We start from the raw sequence: 18,313 nt of genomic DNA on the forward strand, positions 1-18,313 counted from the left end.
TTGGCCGTGTGTTTTGGGTCATTGTCATGCTGGAATACCCATCCACGACCCATTTTCAATGCCCTGGCTGAGGGAAGGAGGTTCTCACCCAAGATTTGACGGTACATGGCCCCGTCCATCGTCCCTTTGATGGGGTGAAGTTGTCCTGTCCTCTTAGCAGAAAAACACCCCCAAAGCATAATGTTTCCACCTCCATGTTTGACGGTGGGGATGGTGTTCTTGGGGTCATAGGCAGCATTCTTCCTCCTCCAAACACGGCGAGTTGAGTTGATGCCAAAGAGCTCAATTTTGGTCTCATCTGACCACAACACTTTCACCCAGTTCTCCTCTGAATCATTAAGATGTTCATTGGCAGGGGGACCTTTGATTTCTTAAGCAGGGGGACCTTGCGGGCGCTGCAGGATTTCAGTCCTTCACGGCGTAGTGTGTTACCAATTGTTTTCTTGGTGACTATGGTCCCAGCTGCCTTGAGATCATTGACAAGATCCTCCCGTGTAGTTCTGGGCTGATTCCTCACCGTTCTCATGATCATTGCAACAATGATCTTGCATGGAGCCCCAGGCCGAGGGAGATTGACAGTTCTTTTGTGTTTCTTCCATTTGCAAATAATCGCACCAACTGTTGTCACCTCCTCACCAAGCTGCTTGGTGATGGTCTTGTAGCCCATTCCAGCCTTGTGTAGGTCTACAATATTGTCCCTGACATCCTTGGAGAGCTCTTTGGTCTTGGCCATGGTGGAGAGTTTGGAATCTGATTGATTGATTGATTGCTTCTGTGGACAGGTGTCTTTTATACAGGTAACAAGCTGAGATTAGGAGCACTCCCTTTAAGAGTGTGCTCCTAATCTCAGCTCGTTACCTGTATAAAAGACACCTGGGAGCCAGAAATCTATCTGATTGAGAGGGGGTCAAATACTTATTTCCCTCATTAAAATGCAAATCCATTTATAACATTTTTGACATGCGTTTTTCTGGATTTTGTTGTTGTTATTCTGTCTCTCACTGTTCAAATAAACCTACCATTAAAATTATAGACTGATCACTTCTTTGTCAGTGGGCAAACGTACAAAATCAGCAGGGGATCAAATAATTTTTTCCCTCACTGTAGGTATTCCTCTTGTCCAGATGGGATAGGTTAGTGTGCAGAGTGATGGCGATTGCATCGTCTGTGGAGCTATTGGGGCGGTAAGCAAATTGAAGTGGGTCTAGGATGTCAGGTAAGGTAGAGGTGATCCTTAACTAGTCTCTCAAAGCACTTCATGATGACAGAGGTGAGTGCCACGGGGCGATAGTCGTTTAGTTCAGTTACCTTTGCTTTCTTGGGTACAGGAACAATGACGGGTACAGGAACTATTTACTCTATTCCCTCTGACTGCGCAATCCACGCTCTCCACTATAAAAAGCATCTAGACATTATCTCATTTCTTTTAGACTAAGATTTAGTTTTCAACAGTGGAGATTTGTATAAACCTTGCTGTCTGTCTCTCTGACATTTGCAACATTGTTTAAATATTCAAATTCGATCCCCAGCTGTCCCATAGTAATGAACATGTCAGGAGTTGGGAGGAGACAGACCGGCAGGCAGCTTTTCTCAGCCAGTCGAAATCATGAATCAGCATCATTTTTATGGATATATACAAAGAACTATCAATAGAAAACAGGTCAAATGAAACGAAGTCCAGATAGTTTGAAGTATTTCCAGCTTCAGTCTGAAGTGAAACCAGTGATTGTCAGATATATTGGCACGGTTTGCCGGCCTTCGACGACTCCGTCTCGGCCCTAACAACACCCATGCCAATATCTCCTCCAAACACCGGCTTCTCGGGCATTATCACTTAAGTAGAAACGTCTAGGCACAACAACAGCTCAGCCACAAAGTGGTGGGCCACACAAGCTCACAGAACGGGACCGGTTAGTGCTGAAGCGCGTAAAAATGGTCTGTCCTCGGTTGCAACACTCACTACCGAGTTCCAAACTGCCTCTGGAAGCAACGTCAGCACAAGAACTGTTCGTCAGGAGCTTCATGAAATGGGTTTCTATGGTCGAGCAGCCACACACAAGCCTAAGATCACCATGCGCAATGCCAAGCGTCAGTTGGAGTGGTGTAAAGCTTGCCGCCATTGGACTCTGGAGCAGTGGAAACGCGTTCTCTGGAGTGATAAAGCACGCTTCACAATCTGGCAGTCCGATGGACAAATCTGGGTTTGGTGAATGACAGGAGAACGCTACCTGCCCGAATGCATAGTGCCAACTGTAAAGTTTGGTGGAGGAGGAATAATGGTCTGGGGTTGTTTTCATGGTTCGGGCAAGGCCCCTTAGTTCCAGTGAAGGGAAATCTTAATGCTATAGCGTACAATGACATTCTAGACGATTCTGTGCTCCCAACTTTGTGGCAACAGCTTGGGGAAGGCCCTTTACTGTATCAGCATGACAATGCCCCCGTGCACAAAGAGAGGTCCATACAGAAATGGTTTGTCGAGATCGGTGTGGAAGAACTTGACTGGCCTGCACAGAGCCCTGTCCTCAACCCCATCGAACACCTTTGGATGAATTGGAATGCCGACTGCAAGCCAGGCCCAATCGCCCAACATCAGTGCCCAACCTCACTACTGATCGTGGCTGAATGGAATCAAGTCCCCGCAGAAATGTTCCAACATCTAGTGGAAAGCCTTCCCAGAAGAGTGGAGGCTGTTATAGCAGCAAAAGGGGGAGCAAATCCATATTAATGCCCATGATTTTGGAATGAGATGTTTGACGAGCAGGTGTCCACATACTTTTGGTAATGTAGTGTATCTTACTCTCTCTCGCACACATGGGCGAACACAGCAGATATACAGACAGACAGACAGACACACGCACCAACTGAAGCTCTTATCCTGATTGATGGGCTTTAAAGCCTTCATGTTCTTCATCAGTCAGAATAAGAAGTGTGTTTCTTTCTCTACATGGTCTAAAACTCATCAGCTGACTTCAGAGCCCCAGTGTGTCAGTTGAGGAGAGAAGCTTTAGTCACAGTGTGATCACACCTGACTCATTTTCCCACTCTCACTCTCCTCCTCTCTCTCCTCCTCTCTCACCTTCTCGCTCCCACTCTTTTTCTCCTTTAATGGCCTCTCCCTCCCTTTATTTCCCTCCCTCCCTCCATCAGAGCGACCTACCTCCCATTTTTTAAAATCTCTCCCTCTATCACCCCCACGATCTCGCTCCCTCCTTCATCAACCTCTTCTGCCAACGAGTTCTCTCTTTTCTTTGGTAGTCTGCAGAGTCCACTCACTGGTCACACTGGTCTGTCAATGGCTACATCCCAAATGGCACCCTTTTCCCTATATAGTGCACTTATTAGGGCACTAAAGGGGAAATAGTGTGTAATTTGAGACGATGATGTAATAAAGCAGATAGTTGAAGGAATAAAACAAACAGCTCTGCCAGTGTTACTCCTAGAGAGGGAGTAGGGCACCATTTTGGACAAACCCAGTGGTTGATTTATGGTAAAAATGGTCCAAGTGGTCTCTCTGTTGCCTTGGAGGATAACATCCCCAGCCAAGCCAATGTGTCTGACTGAATAAATAAATGTAACATACATTATCTAGGTATAGATAGTCTGAATGGATATGAGCACACAGACATGGTTATTTATTTTTCATTACTGTGTTGGAGTCATGAAGTCACAGAGGGAGAAATAATATTTCTAATGGAAACTAAATGTAATTAAACCGTGAATTTGACCGTGGGTTCTCTTCAATGTCAGACTGAGAGACAGGCCGATTCCTCACTGGACGCACACACACACACATGGACGTGCACACACACACACACACACACTGTGTCTCTCTGACATATACACACACGTGTTCACTCCCACACGCACACGAGTACACACAAATAAATCCCATTGCTGGGAATGAATCTCCACAAAATCAGATAATCCTTCAGGAATCCTTCACTCGCTCTCTTGGTCTCTCTCCATGACACACACACAAACACACACAAATATATACACAAACAAAAACAGCCACATATTGAGAGTATCTGTCTTTATCACCACAGCAGAGCACTGCTATGCAGACGTAAGGAGCTCAGGTGGCATCAATGAATTTACCATATAAATGACATGCCTGTCTGTCTAGAGACAAGATGACAATACTCCCTAGCCTGAAAACTGTTGTGTGTATGTATGTATGTACAGTGAGGGAAAAAAGTATTTGATCCCCTGCTGATTTTGTATGTTTGCCCACTGACAAAGACATGATCAGTCTATAATTTTAATGGTTGGTTTATTCGAACAGTGAGAGACAGAACAACAACAAAAAATCCAGAAAAACGCATGACAAAAATGTTATAAATTGATTTGCATTTTAATGAGGGAAATAAGTATTTGACCCCTCTGCAAAACATGACTTAGTACTTGGTGGCAAAACCCTTGTTGTCAATCACAGAGGTCAGACGTTTCTTGTAGTTGGCCACCAGGTTTGCACACATCTCAGGAGGGATTTTGTCCCACTCCTCTTTGCAGATCTTCTCCAAGTCATTAAGGTTTCGAGGCTGACGTTTGGCAACTCGAACCTTCAGCTCTCTCCACATATTTTCTAAGGGATTAAGGTCTGGAGACTGGCTAGGTCACTCTAGGACCTTAATGTGCTTCTTCTTGAGCCACTCCTTTGTTGCCTTGGCCGTGTGTTTTGGGTCATTGTCATGCTGGAATACCCATCCACGACCCATTTTCAATGCCCTGGCTGAGGGAAGGAGGTTCTCACCCAAGATATGACGGTACATGGCGCCGTCCATCGTCCCTTTGATGCGGTGAAGTTGTCCTGTCCCCTTAGCAGAAAAACACCCCCAAAGCATAATGTTTCCAGCTCCATGTTTGATGGTGGGGATGGTGTTCTTGGGGTCATAGGCAGCATTCCTCCTCCTCCAAACACGGCGAGTTGAGTTGATGCCAAAGAGCTCAATTTTGGTCTCATCTGACCCACAACACTTTCACCCAGTTCTCCTCTGAATCATTCAGATGTTCATAGGTAAACTTCAGACGGGCCTGTATATGTGCTTTCTTGAGCAGGGGGACCTTGCGGGCGCTGCAGGATTTCAGTCCTTCGCGGCGTAGTGTGTTACCAATTGTTTTCTTGGTGACTATGGTCCCAGCTGCCTTGAGATCATTGACAAGATCCTCCCGTGTAGTTCTGGGCTGATTCCTCACCGTTCTCATGATCATTGCAACTCCACGAGGTGAGATCTTGCATGGAGCCCCAGGCCGAGGAAGATTGACAGTTATTTTGTGTTTCTTCCATTTGCGAATAATCACACCAACTGTTGTCACCTTCTCACCAAGCTGCTTGGCGATGGTCTTGTAGCCCATTCCAGCCTTGTGTAGGTCTACAATCTTGTCCCTGACATCCTTGGAGAGCTCTTTGGTCTTGGCCATGGTGGAGAGTTTGGAATCTGATTGATTGATTGCTTCTGTGGACAGGTGTCTTTTATACAGGTAACAAGCTGAGATTAGGAGCACTCCCTTTAAGAGTGTGCTCCTAATCTCAGCTCGTTACCTGTATAAAAGACACCTGGGAGCCAGAAATCTTTCTGATTGAGAGGGGGTCAAATACCTATTTATAACATTTTTGACATGCGTTTTTCTGGATTTTTTTGTTGTTATTCTGTCTCTCACTGTTCAAATAAACCTACCATTAAAATGATAGACTGATCATGTCTTTGTCAGTGGGCAAACATACAAAATCAGCAGGGGATCAAATACTTTTTTCCCTCACTGTATGTATGTATGCACGTGAGCTTGAGTGTTTTAAAATGAGGTTTTGTATGTGTGCGTTCATGTGTGTGTGTGTGTGTGCGCGCGTGTGGGAATGTGTGTGCGCGTGTGACGCATGAGTATGTGTGTGTACATGTGCGTCTACAGTACACTATGCATGTGTGTTGCTCTAAGTAGGCTCCCATCTATCTCATAATGAGCTTATCAGAAACGGAGGTGGCAGAATTCAGAGCTGTTGTCTGGTTGGTCATGACTTCCTGTGCTAGTGGTGGTTCTAAATAGCAACCTAATCCCTTTATATTGCACTACTTTTGACCAGAGCCCTTTAAGTAGTGCACTTTAAAGGGAATAGGGTGCCATTTGGGATGCAACCACTGTACTGGGCTGGCTGCTGAAAGTTCTGAGTATGTAGCAAATTCAACAATTGACTTTGACTAAACTTCCTGCATCCATTCCTAAATACAAGGTGAAGGAAGATGAATCTTAACATGGACAAACAGTGAGATTTAACAATCCAGAAACATAACCCTCTATTACACTCTCTCTCTCTCCCCAACTCTTTATTTTCACTCTCTCTGCACAATCCCTTCTGTCACAATAGCAGAATTAGTATATTTAGAACCTAGCAGCCTCCTGGGGCTTCTCATCAAACACTCCCATAACACTGCTGCGCACACACACACAAACTCTCACACAAGACACAGACACAAACCATTCCCTAAACACTGCACAAAACTTAAACTACAGTATTCTCTCATCGCCCTCTCGTTTTCAGAGGCAGGGAGAGGGCATGGATTAGTCTGTACTTTACAGCTGAATCTTGGGATGGTGACAGTATAAATGTCAACCCTGGTCCTGAAGAGCAACAGAATTCCAAAGTAGACTTCTAGCCACTTCATATAAATCTGGATGGATTCCAAATGGACTCCTGTCTAATCTGTTCTGATGACTAAGGGTGAAATTGGAATTGACTACTGGATCTAGAAGAGTGTGTGCGTGTGTGTCTGTCCGTATTCCATACCTTCCTTCCCCAGCAGGAAGTCCAGGAAGTGGTAGGTGTAGGACACGCCCACCTTGGTCTCCACCTGCGGCCGTCGGAGGGTGGAGAAAATCTTCCCGGGACTCCTCTCCTCCCCCGCCCTCCGCAGCTTAGGAAGCCTGCAGCCCATGACCCTGCAGGGAGAGGGCTGGGGGGAGAGACATAGAGAGAGAAAGAGGAGATAGATTGAAAGGAAGAGAGAAAGCCAGGGAGGGTAGAGAATAAGATGGAGAGAGAGAACAGAGATGGAGTGTGGGAGAGAATGAGATAGAGAGAGAGAGAGAGAGAGAGAGAGAGAGAGAGGAGGGAGAACAGAGATGGAGTGAGAGAGAGAGGGGGGGAGAATGAGATGAGAGAGAGAGAGAGAGAGAGAGAGAGAGAGAGAGAGAACAGAGATGAGTGAGAGGGGGGAGAGAATGAGATGAGAGAGAGAGGAGGGGAGAGAATGAGGAGAGAGAGAGAGAGAGAGAGAGAGAGAGAGAGAGAGAGGAGGGAGAGAGAGAACAGAGATGGAGTGAGAGAGAGGAGGGAGAGAGAGAACAGAGATGGAGTGAGAGAGAGGGGGGAGAGAATGAGATGAGAGAGAGAGGAGGGGAGAGAATGAAATGGAGAGAGAGAGAGAAAGAGGAGTGAGAGAGAATAGAGATGAGTGAGAGAGAGGGGGAGATATGAGAGAGAGAGAGAGAGAGAGAGAGGAGGGAGAGAATGAGATGGAGAGAGAGAGAAAAGAGATGGAGTGCGAGAGAAAAATAATTTGCTTAAAGAAAAACTTGTTTCTAAATATACAACAGTCATAGACTATATATACAACAAGTTTTTCTTTAAGCTAATTATTTTTCTCAAGACAAGGTGTTACATTAGAGCATTAAACCCTACGTCTGCCTGCCAAACACACACAGACACGCATGTACACACACACACAGGCACGCAGACACAACCACACACACAGGCAGTCCAGCATGTACACAGAGGCAAACACACAGGCACACACACAAACACACAGACACACTCACGCACACACAACCATACACACGTACACACACCAATAATAGAGGAATATGAATGTGTCAACCATTACATGCCTGGTCGCCTCGGATACGGCCATCCGGTAATCAAATCTGGGCGACTGGGAGCGACATGTTTGATCAGAATGAATTAAAGCAGAAATGAGACTGATTCCCTGCCCTGTCGACCATGACGACATTAGGACTGGAGGAGACGAGAGAAGGAAAGGAGGGGAGATGAAAGAAGGGGAGAGGAGGAAAGGAGGGGAGAGGAGGAAAGGAGGGGAGAGGAGAGGAGGAAAGGAGGGGAGGAAAGGAAAGGAGGGGAGAGGAGGAAAGGAGGGGAGAAAAAAAAGGAGGGGAGGAGGAAAGGAGAAGACATGCTGATAAAGGGTAAAAGTGTAGAGCACAGTATAGAACCATAGAGGAGAAAAGAAGCAGAACGAAGGAACTAGGGATGACAGTTAAGGAACTAGGGATGACAGTTAAGGAAAAGAGTAGAGCAGAGAAAGCAGGGGAAAGGCAGAGGAGAAGAGAGGAGCGGAGTAGATGAGGGTTTAGAGAGGAGGACAGGGGATGTGAGGGAGAAAACAGGAGAGGAGAGGAGCGGAGGCTCCAGAAGTCAGTTGGGTGGAGCGAAGCATCGTCAGGCTAATCCGTTGTGACAGCGTTGCTACGCTCAGACTGTCGCCGCGGTTACGTTAATATCCCCGCCAGACATGGCTGGTTAGAGCCGCACGGAGACGACAGTGTGTGTGTATGAGGTTAAAGTCACACAGAGATGCTGTGATAACTCTGTGTGTGTGTGTTTGAGCAGAATGTGGACCAACCTCAGCCAGATCAGAGTGTATAATGACACCAGGTCCCTTCATGCTCACAGCAGCACAGACACAGACATTAACTCAACTAACAAGCAAAACGGACTGCATAGAGTCACAGATTTACAACTCACTGGTGGTGATAAAGTGTGTGTGTGTGCAGCAGAGCGTAGCATGCTTGCCTAAAAACGTCTAATGAACACATAGCCACGGGAAGTAGCAACCCCTGAGAAATCAGAATACAAAAATATATATCAAAAGAATATACACTGCTCAAAAAAGTAAAGGGAAGACTTAAACAACACAATGTAACTCCAAGTCAATCACACTTCTGTGAAATCAAACTGTCCACTTAGGAAGCAATACTGATTGACAATACATTTCACATGCTGTTGTGCAAATGGAATAGACAACAGGTGGAAATTATAGGCAATTAGCAAGACACCCCCAATAAAGGACTGGTTTTGCAGGTGGTGACCACAGACCACTTCTCAGTTCCTATGCTTCCTGGCTGATGTTTTGGTCACTTTTGAATGCTTTCACTCTAGTGGTAGCATGAGATAGAGTCTACAACCCACACAAGTGGCTCAGGTAGCGCAGCTCATCCAGGATGGCACATCAATGCGAGCTGTGGCAAGAAGGTTTGCTGTGTCTGTCAGTGTAGTGTCCAGAGCATGGAGGCGCTACCAGGAGACAGGCCAGTACATCAGGAGACGTGGAGGAGGCCGTAGGAGGGCAACAACCCAGCAGCAGGACTGCTACCTCCGCCTTTGTGCAAGGAGGAGCAGGAGGAGCACTGCCAGAGCCCTGCAAAATGACCTCCAGCAGGCCACAAATGTGCATGCGTCTCCTCAAACGGTCAGAAACAGACTCCATGAGGGTGGTATGAGGGCCCGACTTCCACAGGTGGTGGTTGTGCTTACAGCCCAACACCGTGCAGGACGTTTGGCATTTGCCAGAGAACACCAAGATTGGCAAATTCACCACTGGCGCCCTGTGCTGTTCACAGATGAAAGCAGGTTCACACTGAGCACATGTGACAGACGTGACAGAGTCTGGAGACGCCGTGGAGAACGTTCTGCTGCCTGCAACATCCTCCAGCATGACCGGTTTGGCGGTGGGTCAGTCATGGTGTGGGGTGGCATTTCTTTGGGGGGCCGCACAGCCCTCCATGTGCTCGCCAGAGGTAGCCTGACTGCCATTAGGTACCGAGATGAGATCCTCAGACCCCTTGTGAGACCATATGCTGGTGCGGTTGGCCCTGGGTTCCTCCTAATGCAAGACAATGCTAGACCTCATGTGGCTGGAGTGTGTCAGCAGTTCCTGCAAGAGGAAGGCATTGATGCTATGGACTGGCCCGCCCGTTCCCCAGACCTGAATCCAATTGAGCACATCTGGGACATCATGTCTCGCTCCATCCACCAACAGACTGCACCACGTTGCACCACAGACTGTCCAGGAGTTGGCGGATGCTTTAGTCCAGGTCTGGGAGGAGATCCCTCAGGAGACCATCCGCCACCTCATCAGGAGCATGCCCAGGCGTTGTAGGGAGGTCATACAGGTACGTGGAGGCCACACACACTACTGAGCCTCATTTTGACTTGTTTTAAGGACATTACATCAAAGTTGGATCAGCCTGTAGTGTGGTTTTCCACTTTAATTTTGAGGGTGACTCCAAATCCAGACCTCCATGGGTTGATACATTTGATTTCCATTGATAATTTTTGTGTGATTTTGTTGTCAGCACATTCAACTATGTAAAGAAAAAAGTATTTAATAAGATTATTTCATTCATTCAGATCTAGGATGTGTTATTTTAGTGTTCCCTTTATTTTTGAGCAGTGTATATATTTTTACTAGTCCTGTATTAGCGAACTGATATAGCCGTCTGCAACGAGGGAAGTAGTGCACTGGGCCTTTACAGCTATGAATGAACAACATTTTAGACGCATTCACATAATTCATCTTCCACTCTTCCTCAAGATTGTTTTCTCTCCTTACTCATTCAGGTAAATTCATACATTTACATTTTAGCTCTTATCCAGAGCGAGTGAGTGCATACATTTTTTTTTCTTTCATACTGGCCCCCCGTGGGAATTAGACCCACAACCCTGGCATTGCAAACGCAATGCTCTACCAACTGAGCTACACGGGCCATGGAGAACATGCTTTCATTTTCAATAACTACAAGAGGAAACTCATCTTTGGGCTGTGATCTTGAGAGAGAGAGAGAGGGTGGAGAGAGAGATTGAGAGGGGGAAAGATGTAGTGAGAGATACTCTCTTGCTTCACTCTCTAACTCCATCTCCCCCCTCTCAAGCGCTCTCTCCAGAGCGAGAGAGAGAGAGAGAGAGAGAATAGCAGGGAGAGAATGAGAGGAGGGGTGAGAAACCTCCAGACAGCCCTAGCCTCCTCCAGACTCTCCGGTCCACGAGCATCATCGCACAGAGACAAAGTATCGCCATGGGAACCGGCACCTTCACATAACAGACACTGGCTGTCATTCATCCCCTTCCCTTCTTCCTTTCTTCCTGTCCTTCACTCAGCTCTCTCCTCTCCTCACTAGGTTTGTTTCTTGTCTGTCTCCATCACTCCCATCCCTACATTCACCATCTACTCCCTTTCTCCCTCCCTCTTACACTCCCCCTCTCTTCTTCTATTCTCTCCATCCCCTGTCCCTACATTCACCCTCTTCACTCCCTTTCCCTACCATGTCTCCCTCCTTACATTTCCCCTCTGTGTCCATGTGTCTCTCATACAGTAGCCCTCTCTCGTCAATTTAAACATTCCCTTCCTTCCTCCCCCACTCCCCTGTCCCTACATTCACCCTTTCTCTCCCTTTCCTTACCAGTCTCCTCTCTCTCTGTCCATATCCCTCTCTCATAAAGTAGCCTTCTCATCAATTTACACACTCCCTTTAGCTCTCTCCCTCTCCTCACATCCCCCCTCTCAGACAGACAGTAGCCGGAGCCTTCTGTTCACATGTGTTATTGCTCTAACAGCAGAAGATGCTTTTCCCATAAAGTAGTCCAACCACATTCTCCACTAATCCTGTAAAAGAGACTGCTTACGTTATTAGAACACACAGATAAACTACAACCATACTCTGTGCCCTAGGCCTGTAAACACACTGTTTGTCTGCTAGCTAGCACACAGGGAGAACATGAAGGTTAAAGTAGGGCAGGAGCAGACACACTTTTAATTGGTTCTACTGTTGAAGATTTTAAAGGCCCAGTGCAGTTATTTCTATCACAATATCTAATCATTTCTGGGTAACAATTAAGTACCTTGCTTCTTAGCAAACAGCAATTTCTCAAGCAATAATTTTGCTAAGACTGTCTGGGAGTGGTCTGAGTGAGGGGCCTAATTGGAATGAGACTAATGGGAGGGATCTGTAACCTAAAAACTAGTTATTATTGGCAGAGAGGTTTGAAACTCTCTTTGTTATTTGTCTATTAACTTATACCGCCTTGTGATGTCACCAGGCAGGCCAAAACTCAGGCAAACTTTTCAAACAGCTCTTACACTAAAACGGCATTATCTTCATTTTCACAATTTTACAGTATCATTCCAACCTCAGTGTGGAAATATATATAAAATGTTTTTGACTGCACTGGGCCTTTAACTGGTTCTACTGCTGAAGATTTTAACTTGTTCTACTGTTGCAGCTTTTAACTGGTTCTACTGTTCTGTTCCAAGCTTTTAACTGGTTCTAATGTTCAAGCGCGTAGGCGCGTTGGGCCAGTATCCAAAAGGTTGCTGGATCGAATCCCAGAGCTGACAAGGTAAAAATCTGTAGTTCTACCCCTGAGCAAGGCAGTTAACTCACTGTTCCCAAGGCGCCGAAGACGTGGATGTCGATTAAGGCAGCCCTCCGCACCTCTCTGATTCAGAGGGGTTGGGTTAAATGCAGAAGACGCATTCCAGTTGAATGCATTCAGCTGTACAACTGACTAGGTATCCCCCTACCTGGTTCTACTGTTCTGTTCAAGCTTTTAACTGGTTCTACTGTTCAAGCTTTTACCTGGTTCTACTGTTCAAGCTTTTAACTGGTTCTACTGTTCTGTTCCAAGCTTTTAACTGGTTCTACTGTTCAAGCTTTTACCTGGTTCTTCCTGCTCTACCTGTGTGTGGTTTGAAGAGTTGGTCTTGTATGATTGATGATGCACTGCAGTCCCAAATAACTGCTCAGCGCTACCTGTGGAGATACATTTTGGCATCATCATCATAATCCTATCACAAGGTTGAGGTGAGGCATTTAAGCCACCACTAAAAAGACAGAGCCCTTAGGAGCTGTAAGAGGACTCGGGTGTTAGGGGCTTTGCGCTGGGGTCTTTTTGTTGAAGTGTCATAATTTCAAGGAGCGAGCACACACACACCACACACAGTGGCAGACTTACCATTAGGCAGTAGAAGCAATTGCCTCAGGCCTTACACCATGAAGGGGCCTCATGAGCTGGGCATAATGAAAACAAATTATACTAGTCATCTTTTTTTTTAAATATATATATAATTTCTCAGCTTGAGGACCCCCCATGCTCCGCTCGAACCTGACAGAGTTCCTGTGCTTTTTTTCACGTGATATGATTGCAAACTTGACTTTCACTGAAATGAAGCTGCAGCAATGAGGTGCTTTCAGAGGAGGGCAGAGAAAAGAAAGGAAGAAGATTTTATTTTAACAGAAAGATAACTTAAGTTAATGCATTTCTTTAGTAAAATAAACAAGTACTGCTGATAATACTGCCATTGTTGTTGAGGCCCATGTCATACTCTTTTTGGCCAGACAGCATCAGATACATGGGCTACATATAGTTAGACAGAGGGGCGCTGTTTCGCTCGCTAGGATGCTTTCTCCTGTGAGATAGTTTCAGCCACTTGTGAATTAAAGGAAAGTTGGCGGGTGCACAGTGCACGGTTCGGATATTTTGGGATGAAGGTGAGAAGGTAATCTACTTTTTGAAGTGATTTGTTTGACAATCAGATGAAAACATAATGAATGGTTGTGTTCGTGGCACATTAAAAGGTAATATATTTTTACATTCTAGTAATTTAGCAGATGCTTTTATCCAGAGCTACTTACAGGAGCAATTTGGGTTAAGTGCGTTGCTCAAGGGCACATCGACAGATTTTTCACCTAGTCAGCTCGGGGATTCCAACCAGCAACCTTTCGGTTACTGGCCCAACGTTTTTTTTTTTTAGATAACAAAAACATTTAATATGTTTTATTTAACGAAAATGCATGGTCATACATACGAACACTTACAGAAAGGAAGGAATAGGTTAAGAGTTAAACATTCCCACTGATTGAAAGCGTTATAGTAACAATACAGAAAAACATTTCAATATAAAATGCCTCTAAAGAAATTTCAGCGTCAAAATACAAACTTCATCCTAGATACGTAAGCATAGGGACCAGTCCTATAACCATAGTGAATAATTATGGGCTTCAGTTACAACAACGCAGAGGAAATGGAAGTGTCCATTAGAATGACCAGTCCAGTTAGACTGCTGTGCCTCTCTCCAGATTCTGCTTGATCTCAGCTGTGTATTTGCCATAGAACCACTCTGCCTTCTTGTTGAACTTGGCATTCCTCTCGTTGATGTAGTCGATGTCTGCGTCATCGTTGTAGGCCCTACGCCGGCTGTATTTCACCCGCTTCTCGATCTGTTTCTCCACATCCTCCACCATGCGGTAAATGCCCTCCTTGGATGGGACGTGGGTCCCATGGATCAGACTGTTGGATGTGGGGTGGAACTCCTCACCACACTGCTCTCGCTGCCGTCCATGTCTGGTTTGATCTGCTTGGTGAGGTGCTGGTACTGTCGCAGCTGGGCCTCTGCGTAACCTGAGAATCCTGGGTCAGGGTTCTGCTTCTTCTTTCGCTCCCACTGCTCAGCATCCTGATCACCAGCAGTTTCACCCTGTCATAGTCCTCCCCTTTGGCTGCACACTCCTTTTTATTTTAAATCGGTCATGAGTTCCCACTCCAGACGGGCTTTCTTAGCCTCTCAGTTAGTTGGCAGCTTCATTCTCTTGTCCTCCTCCACAACCTCCTTGTGATTGAGTTTGCGTGCTTCATTCCTTTTGAAATGCAGTTCCCGGAATTTTCAGTCTCTCCTCTCTCTTCTGAGATGCAGCACTTTCGGCCCAACGTTCTTAACCACTAGGCTACCTGCTGCTGTATTACATTTTTACAGTTAAATAACGTCTTTACTATAAAACCATTTATAGTACTGGCCTCTGCCTGGGGCCTCCAAATCACTAAATCCACCCCTGCACGCACGCACACACACGCAGGCAGACAGACACACACTAAACTCTAGCATTAAATGAGCAGCAAAGGAAGGAGGAAAGAGAGAGAACTGATAGAGAGACGAAGGAAGGGGGGGGTATCTCATTAGAGCTGCTCTGCTCTTGTAACAGAGCGTTTTTAAATGACAGCGCAACCAAACACGGATTACACGCGAGGATAATCCGTCTGTGCTGTGCCAACGCTCCTCTCTCTGCAATCTTCTGGGAAGCGCGAGGGTGCGGAGAAGCGCCATTCATCTGCTGCTGAGGGCGAGTGCGAGATAGGCACGCAGATGAGAAGGTTTACACTAAATATAGAAGGGGACGCAAGGGAGAGGATGAAAAGAGAGAGGGGATGTGAGAGAGAGAGCATGGGAGAGTGTCAAGTCGCTCAGAGGGAGGCATGATCCCTGAAGAAATAAAAATTAACCTAAACGGGTGTAGGCTATATAATGAATACGATTTTGCACTTAAGAGGAAAAACCCTCTTTGACATTGATGAATTGCCTGCAAACAATGTCATCCAATTCATTTCAAATGGGTAGCCTAGCCTACTTTCCATGAATTGGACCAGAAGTATTGTCTAACACCAAGTCCTTTGAATTTTGTAAACTTTTTATTGGTGGTGATTTAAAAACCTTAAAAGGCTTATTGCAGTCAAAAACGTTATTTCCCTGATTTTGTATCTATTTCTACACTATGAGGTTGGAATAATAGTGTGAAATTGTGAAAATTATGATAATAGGATTTTAGTGTAAGAGCGGTTTGAAAAGACCACCTGAAATTTCAGGGATGGCGTTTTGGCCTGTCTGGTGACATCATCTGGCGGTAAATTAGTTAATAGACCAATAAGAGAGTTCCAAACCTCTCTGCCAATAACAGCTAGTTTTCTGTTTTCCCCTCCTCACTCTGACCACTCCCAGACAGTCCTAGCAAAATTCTTGCTTGAGAAATTGCTCTTTGCTAAGAAGCTATTTTTGTTTCTGGTTGACCATTTTGATTGAAAACAATCCCATTAAGGTACTTCATTGTTACCCATAAATTATTTGATATTGAGATAAACGGCTGCATTGGGCCTTTAAGAAAACGCCAAAGGCAAATTGCACGAGTTTGCATGGGCCAACATGGAGCTCGCCTGTGGGTTTGCCTTTTTGCTCCGGCACGCTCACCGCACGTGGCGAACTGCTTGGTGCGCATTATAAGGATGGCAGTTTAGCGAACGGGAAATGATACATGACAGGTCGCTTACACACCGAATCACTCTCTCGCACATTTCCCCCACGCTCTCCAGCAGCGCTTGACACAATTTACTCTCTGTCACGTATATCTGGGCTTCAGCCTCTGCTTGGAATACTAACCACACATAGTATCTGGCACAGGCATCATCATCATACAGCAGATAAGACTCGTTAGGCTACAGATTTCGGCAGAACGTATGTGCAGCCTGGAGAGAATTGGTCGGTTATTAACCGTTGTGACCCGAACTTGTGCTGTGCCCAAAAAACAAGCCCGTGTATGGGATCCATCAGTCTATACGTTAGGCTACTATCCCCCTCTTTCTAAAAAGTTAACACTGCACAGTTGAGCCTACACACGTCTCATTAAACATATCTCCCAATACTTTATTTTTGTCTTTGAGGCCCCAGAGAGATTTTGCCACTACAACATAAATAGGTTCTGAGAATACTTCCTTTTCGTTTAATCTAGGAACATAACACCCGTGAACTCTGCACCACATTTCCATATCTCGTCTTCATAAAAACATTTCATTCGTTTTTAGAGAGAAGACAAACAAAACATAAAAAAGGTAGCCTACCGTTTGGAATCACGCGCAGAGAAGTCTCTCGACAGTCAGGACGCATGGGCAAGCAATGAGCTCGTGTGTTCACACCGTTACCGACACACAAACAACCCCAACTTTCTGTGGTAAAAGTGTCTTCGGGATGTTTTCCTGAGCGCCTGTCTGTCAATCCCCTGTCCTCTGCGTAATCACCCCGGTTGACGAGCCACAAACAGCCGTTAAGGTCATACTGCTCCGGTAACGGGAAAGCCCGAATCCTCCCTCTTGACAACTGTACGGTACTGTATCTCTCGGGCAGCCAGATGCGCGTGATAACTCCTCACACACACTCGGTTCTCCCCTCCCTCCCTTTCTATATCTCCCTGTGTGCGAGAGCGTCAGGGCAGTCCGCCTTTCTACTTCCCTCCTTTGCTTATTGAACAGTCGCTACAGTTGCAGAAGGCTGGTTTAACATACAAAGAGGGAAGAGTAAGAGTATGCGTTAAGAGGATGCCACAGAGACTTTACAATTGAGATTGTGTGTGTGTCTGTGGGGGGCATCCTCTGGGTTCAGTCAGTCATGGACAAAAGTGTTTTTAAGGTAATGGGTTAAAATCTGTGTTACAAGGGGGCCAACGTGTGTGTATGGACGGGTGTGTGTCCAGAGTGTCTGGGGCTCATGTTAGGCGTTGGTCGCCACTGTAAATACATATTTCATAAGGACTATCCAGACTTCTCCATAATTCAGAGCAGTCTGGATAGCAGCTACTTTTCATTAACAACCAGAAATAACTATATATTGTCTGGTTCATTAAGAAAGATTAACTTAGATATGTTTTTGGTTGTTGAGTCAATTATTAGACAATGCCAATTTCAAGCTTATCTTTCAAAAAAATAAAAAGGTATTTCAGAAGATTTAGGCAAGTTAGCTGGCTAACTCATTGATCCTGCGTTGTAGTATAACCCTGATTAAAACTGGGGGAGAAGTGTTAGCTTGAAATTGGACTGATGGTACACAGTAGAACTGTCAAAAAAAGATTAGAGCTTTGCGTTAAGTACAGGAGATTGTGTGATTAGTTCATTAAATCAATTTTATTTATTTTTTAAACAAAATAAATCCAAACCATAAATTGTCAACATGAACACTTCAACAAGAACCCAACTTAAACCAGAACAAAATAGTGACATACCAAGGCTCTCTGTAACCATCACAATCCTATCAGTAACCATTGCATTCCTAGCAATATGATCAGATTCCTATAGGATCAATCACCTAGATTACATCCCAAATGGCACCCTATATAGTGCCCTACTTTTGACCAGAGCCCTATGGGCCCAAATGTAGTACACTATAAGGAATAATGTGCCATTTTAAACACAACCCTAGTTCCAACAATGCACAGGGAGCAGCAGGAGAATTGACATACAGAGAGAACACTAAACCAAGAGATCCATGACATAATACAACTATGTGCATCGAGGGTGCATTTATAAGAAATCCAGGGCAGGTAAAACTGTAGTCTGTACACCTGGGCAAAACGCTAGATGGTTCCAAATAGGAAATCCCAACCATGACCCCAAAGTGACCCTTTAAAGTGGGACCTTAGTTTTCTTTCTAGA

At 45.4% G+C, this 18,313-nt stretch overlaps 1 protein-coding gene and 1 pseudogene across 1 annotated transcript in view; both read right to left on the reverse strand.

Moving 5' to 3' along the window:
* The window catches only part of rftn1a (raftlin, lipid raft linker 1a), a 52,205-nt gene extending 35,181 nt beyond the window's left edge, over positions 1 to 17,024 (reverse strand). Inside the window, exons 1-2 of the mRNA XM_045222013.1 lie at positions 16,730 to 17,024; positions 6,782 to 6,947 (exon numbers count right to left, since the gene is read on the reverse strand). Of these exons, the coding sequence (XP_045077948.1) occupies positions 6,782 to 6,929 (148 nt within the window). The 5' untranslated portion in view covers positions 6,930 to 6,947; positions 16,730 to 17,024. The remainder of the gene's footprint in view (positions 1 to 6,781; positions 6,948 to 16,729) is intronic.
* LOC121572571 lies at positions 13,906 to 16,110 on the reverse strand (annotated as a pseudogene).
* Positions 17,025 to 18,313: the final 1,289 nt, after the last annotated feature.

This window comes from Coregonus clupeaformis, chromosome 8 (genome assembly GCF_020615455.1).
Source record: "Coregonus clupeaformis isolate EN_2021a chromosome 8, ASM2061545v1, whole genome shotgun sequence".
In the NCBI taxonomy this organism is placed as follows: domain Eukaryota; kingdom Metazoa; phylum Chordata; class Actinopteri; order Salmoniformes; family Salmonidae; genus Coregonus; species Coregonus clupeaformis.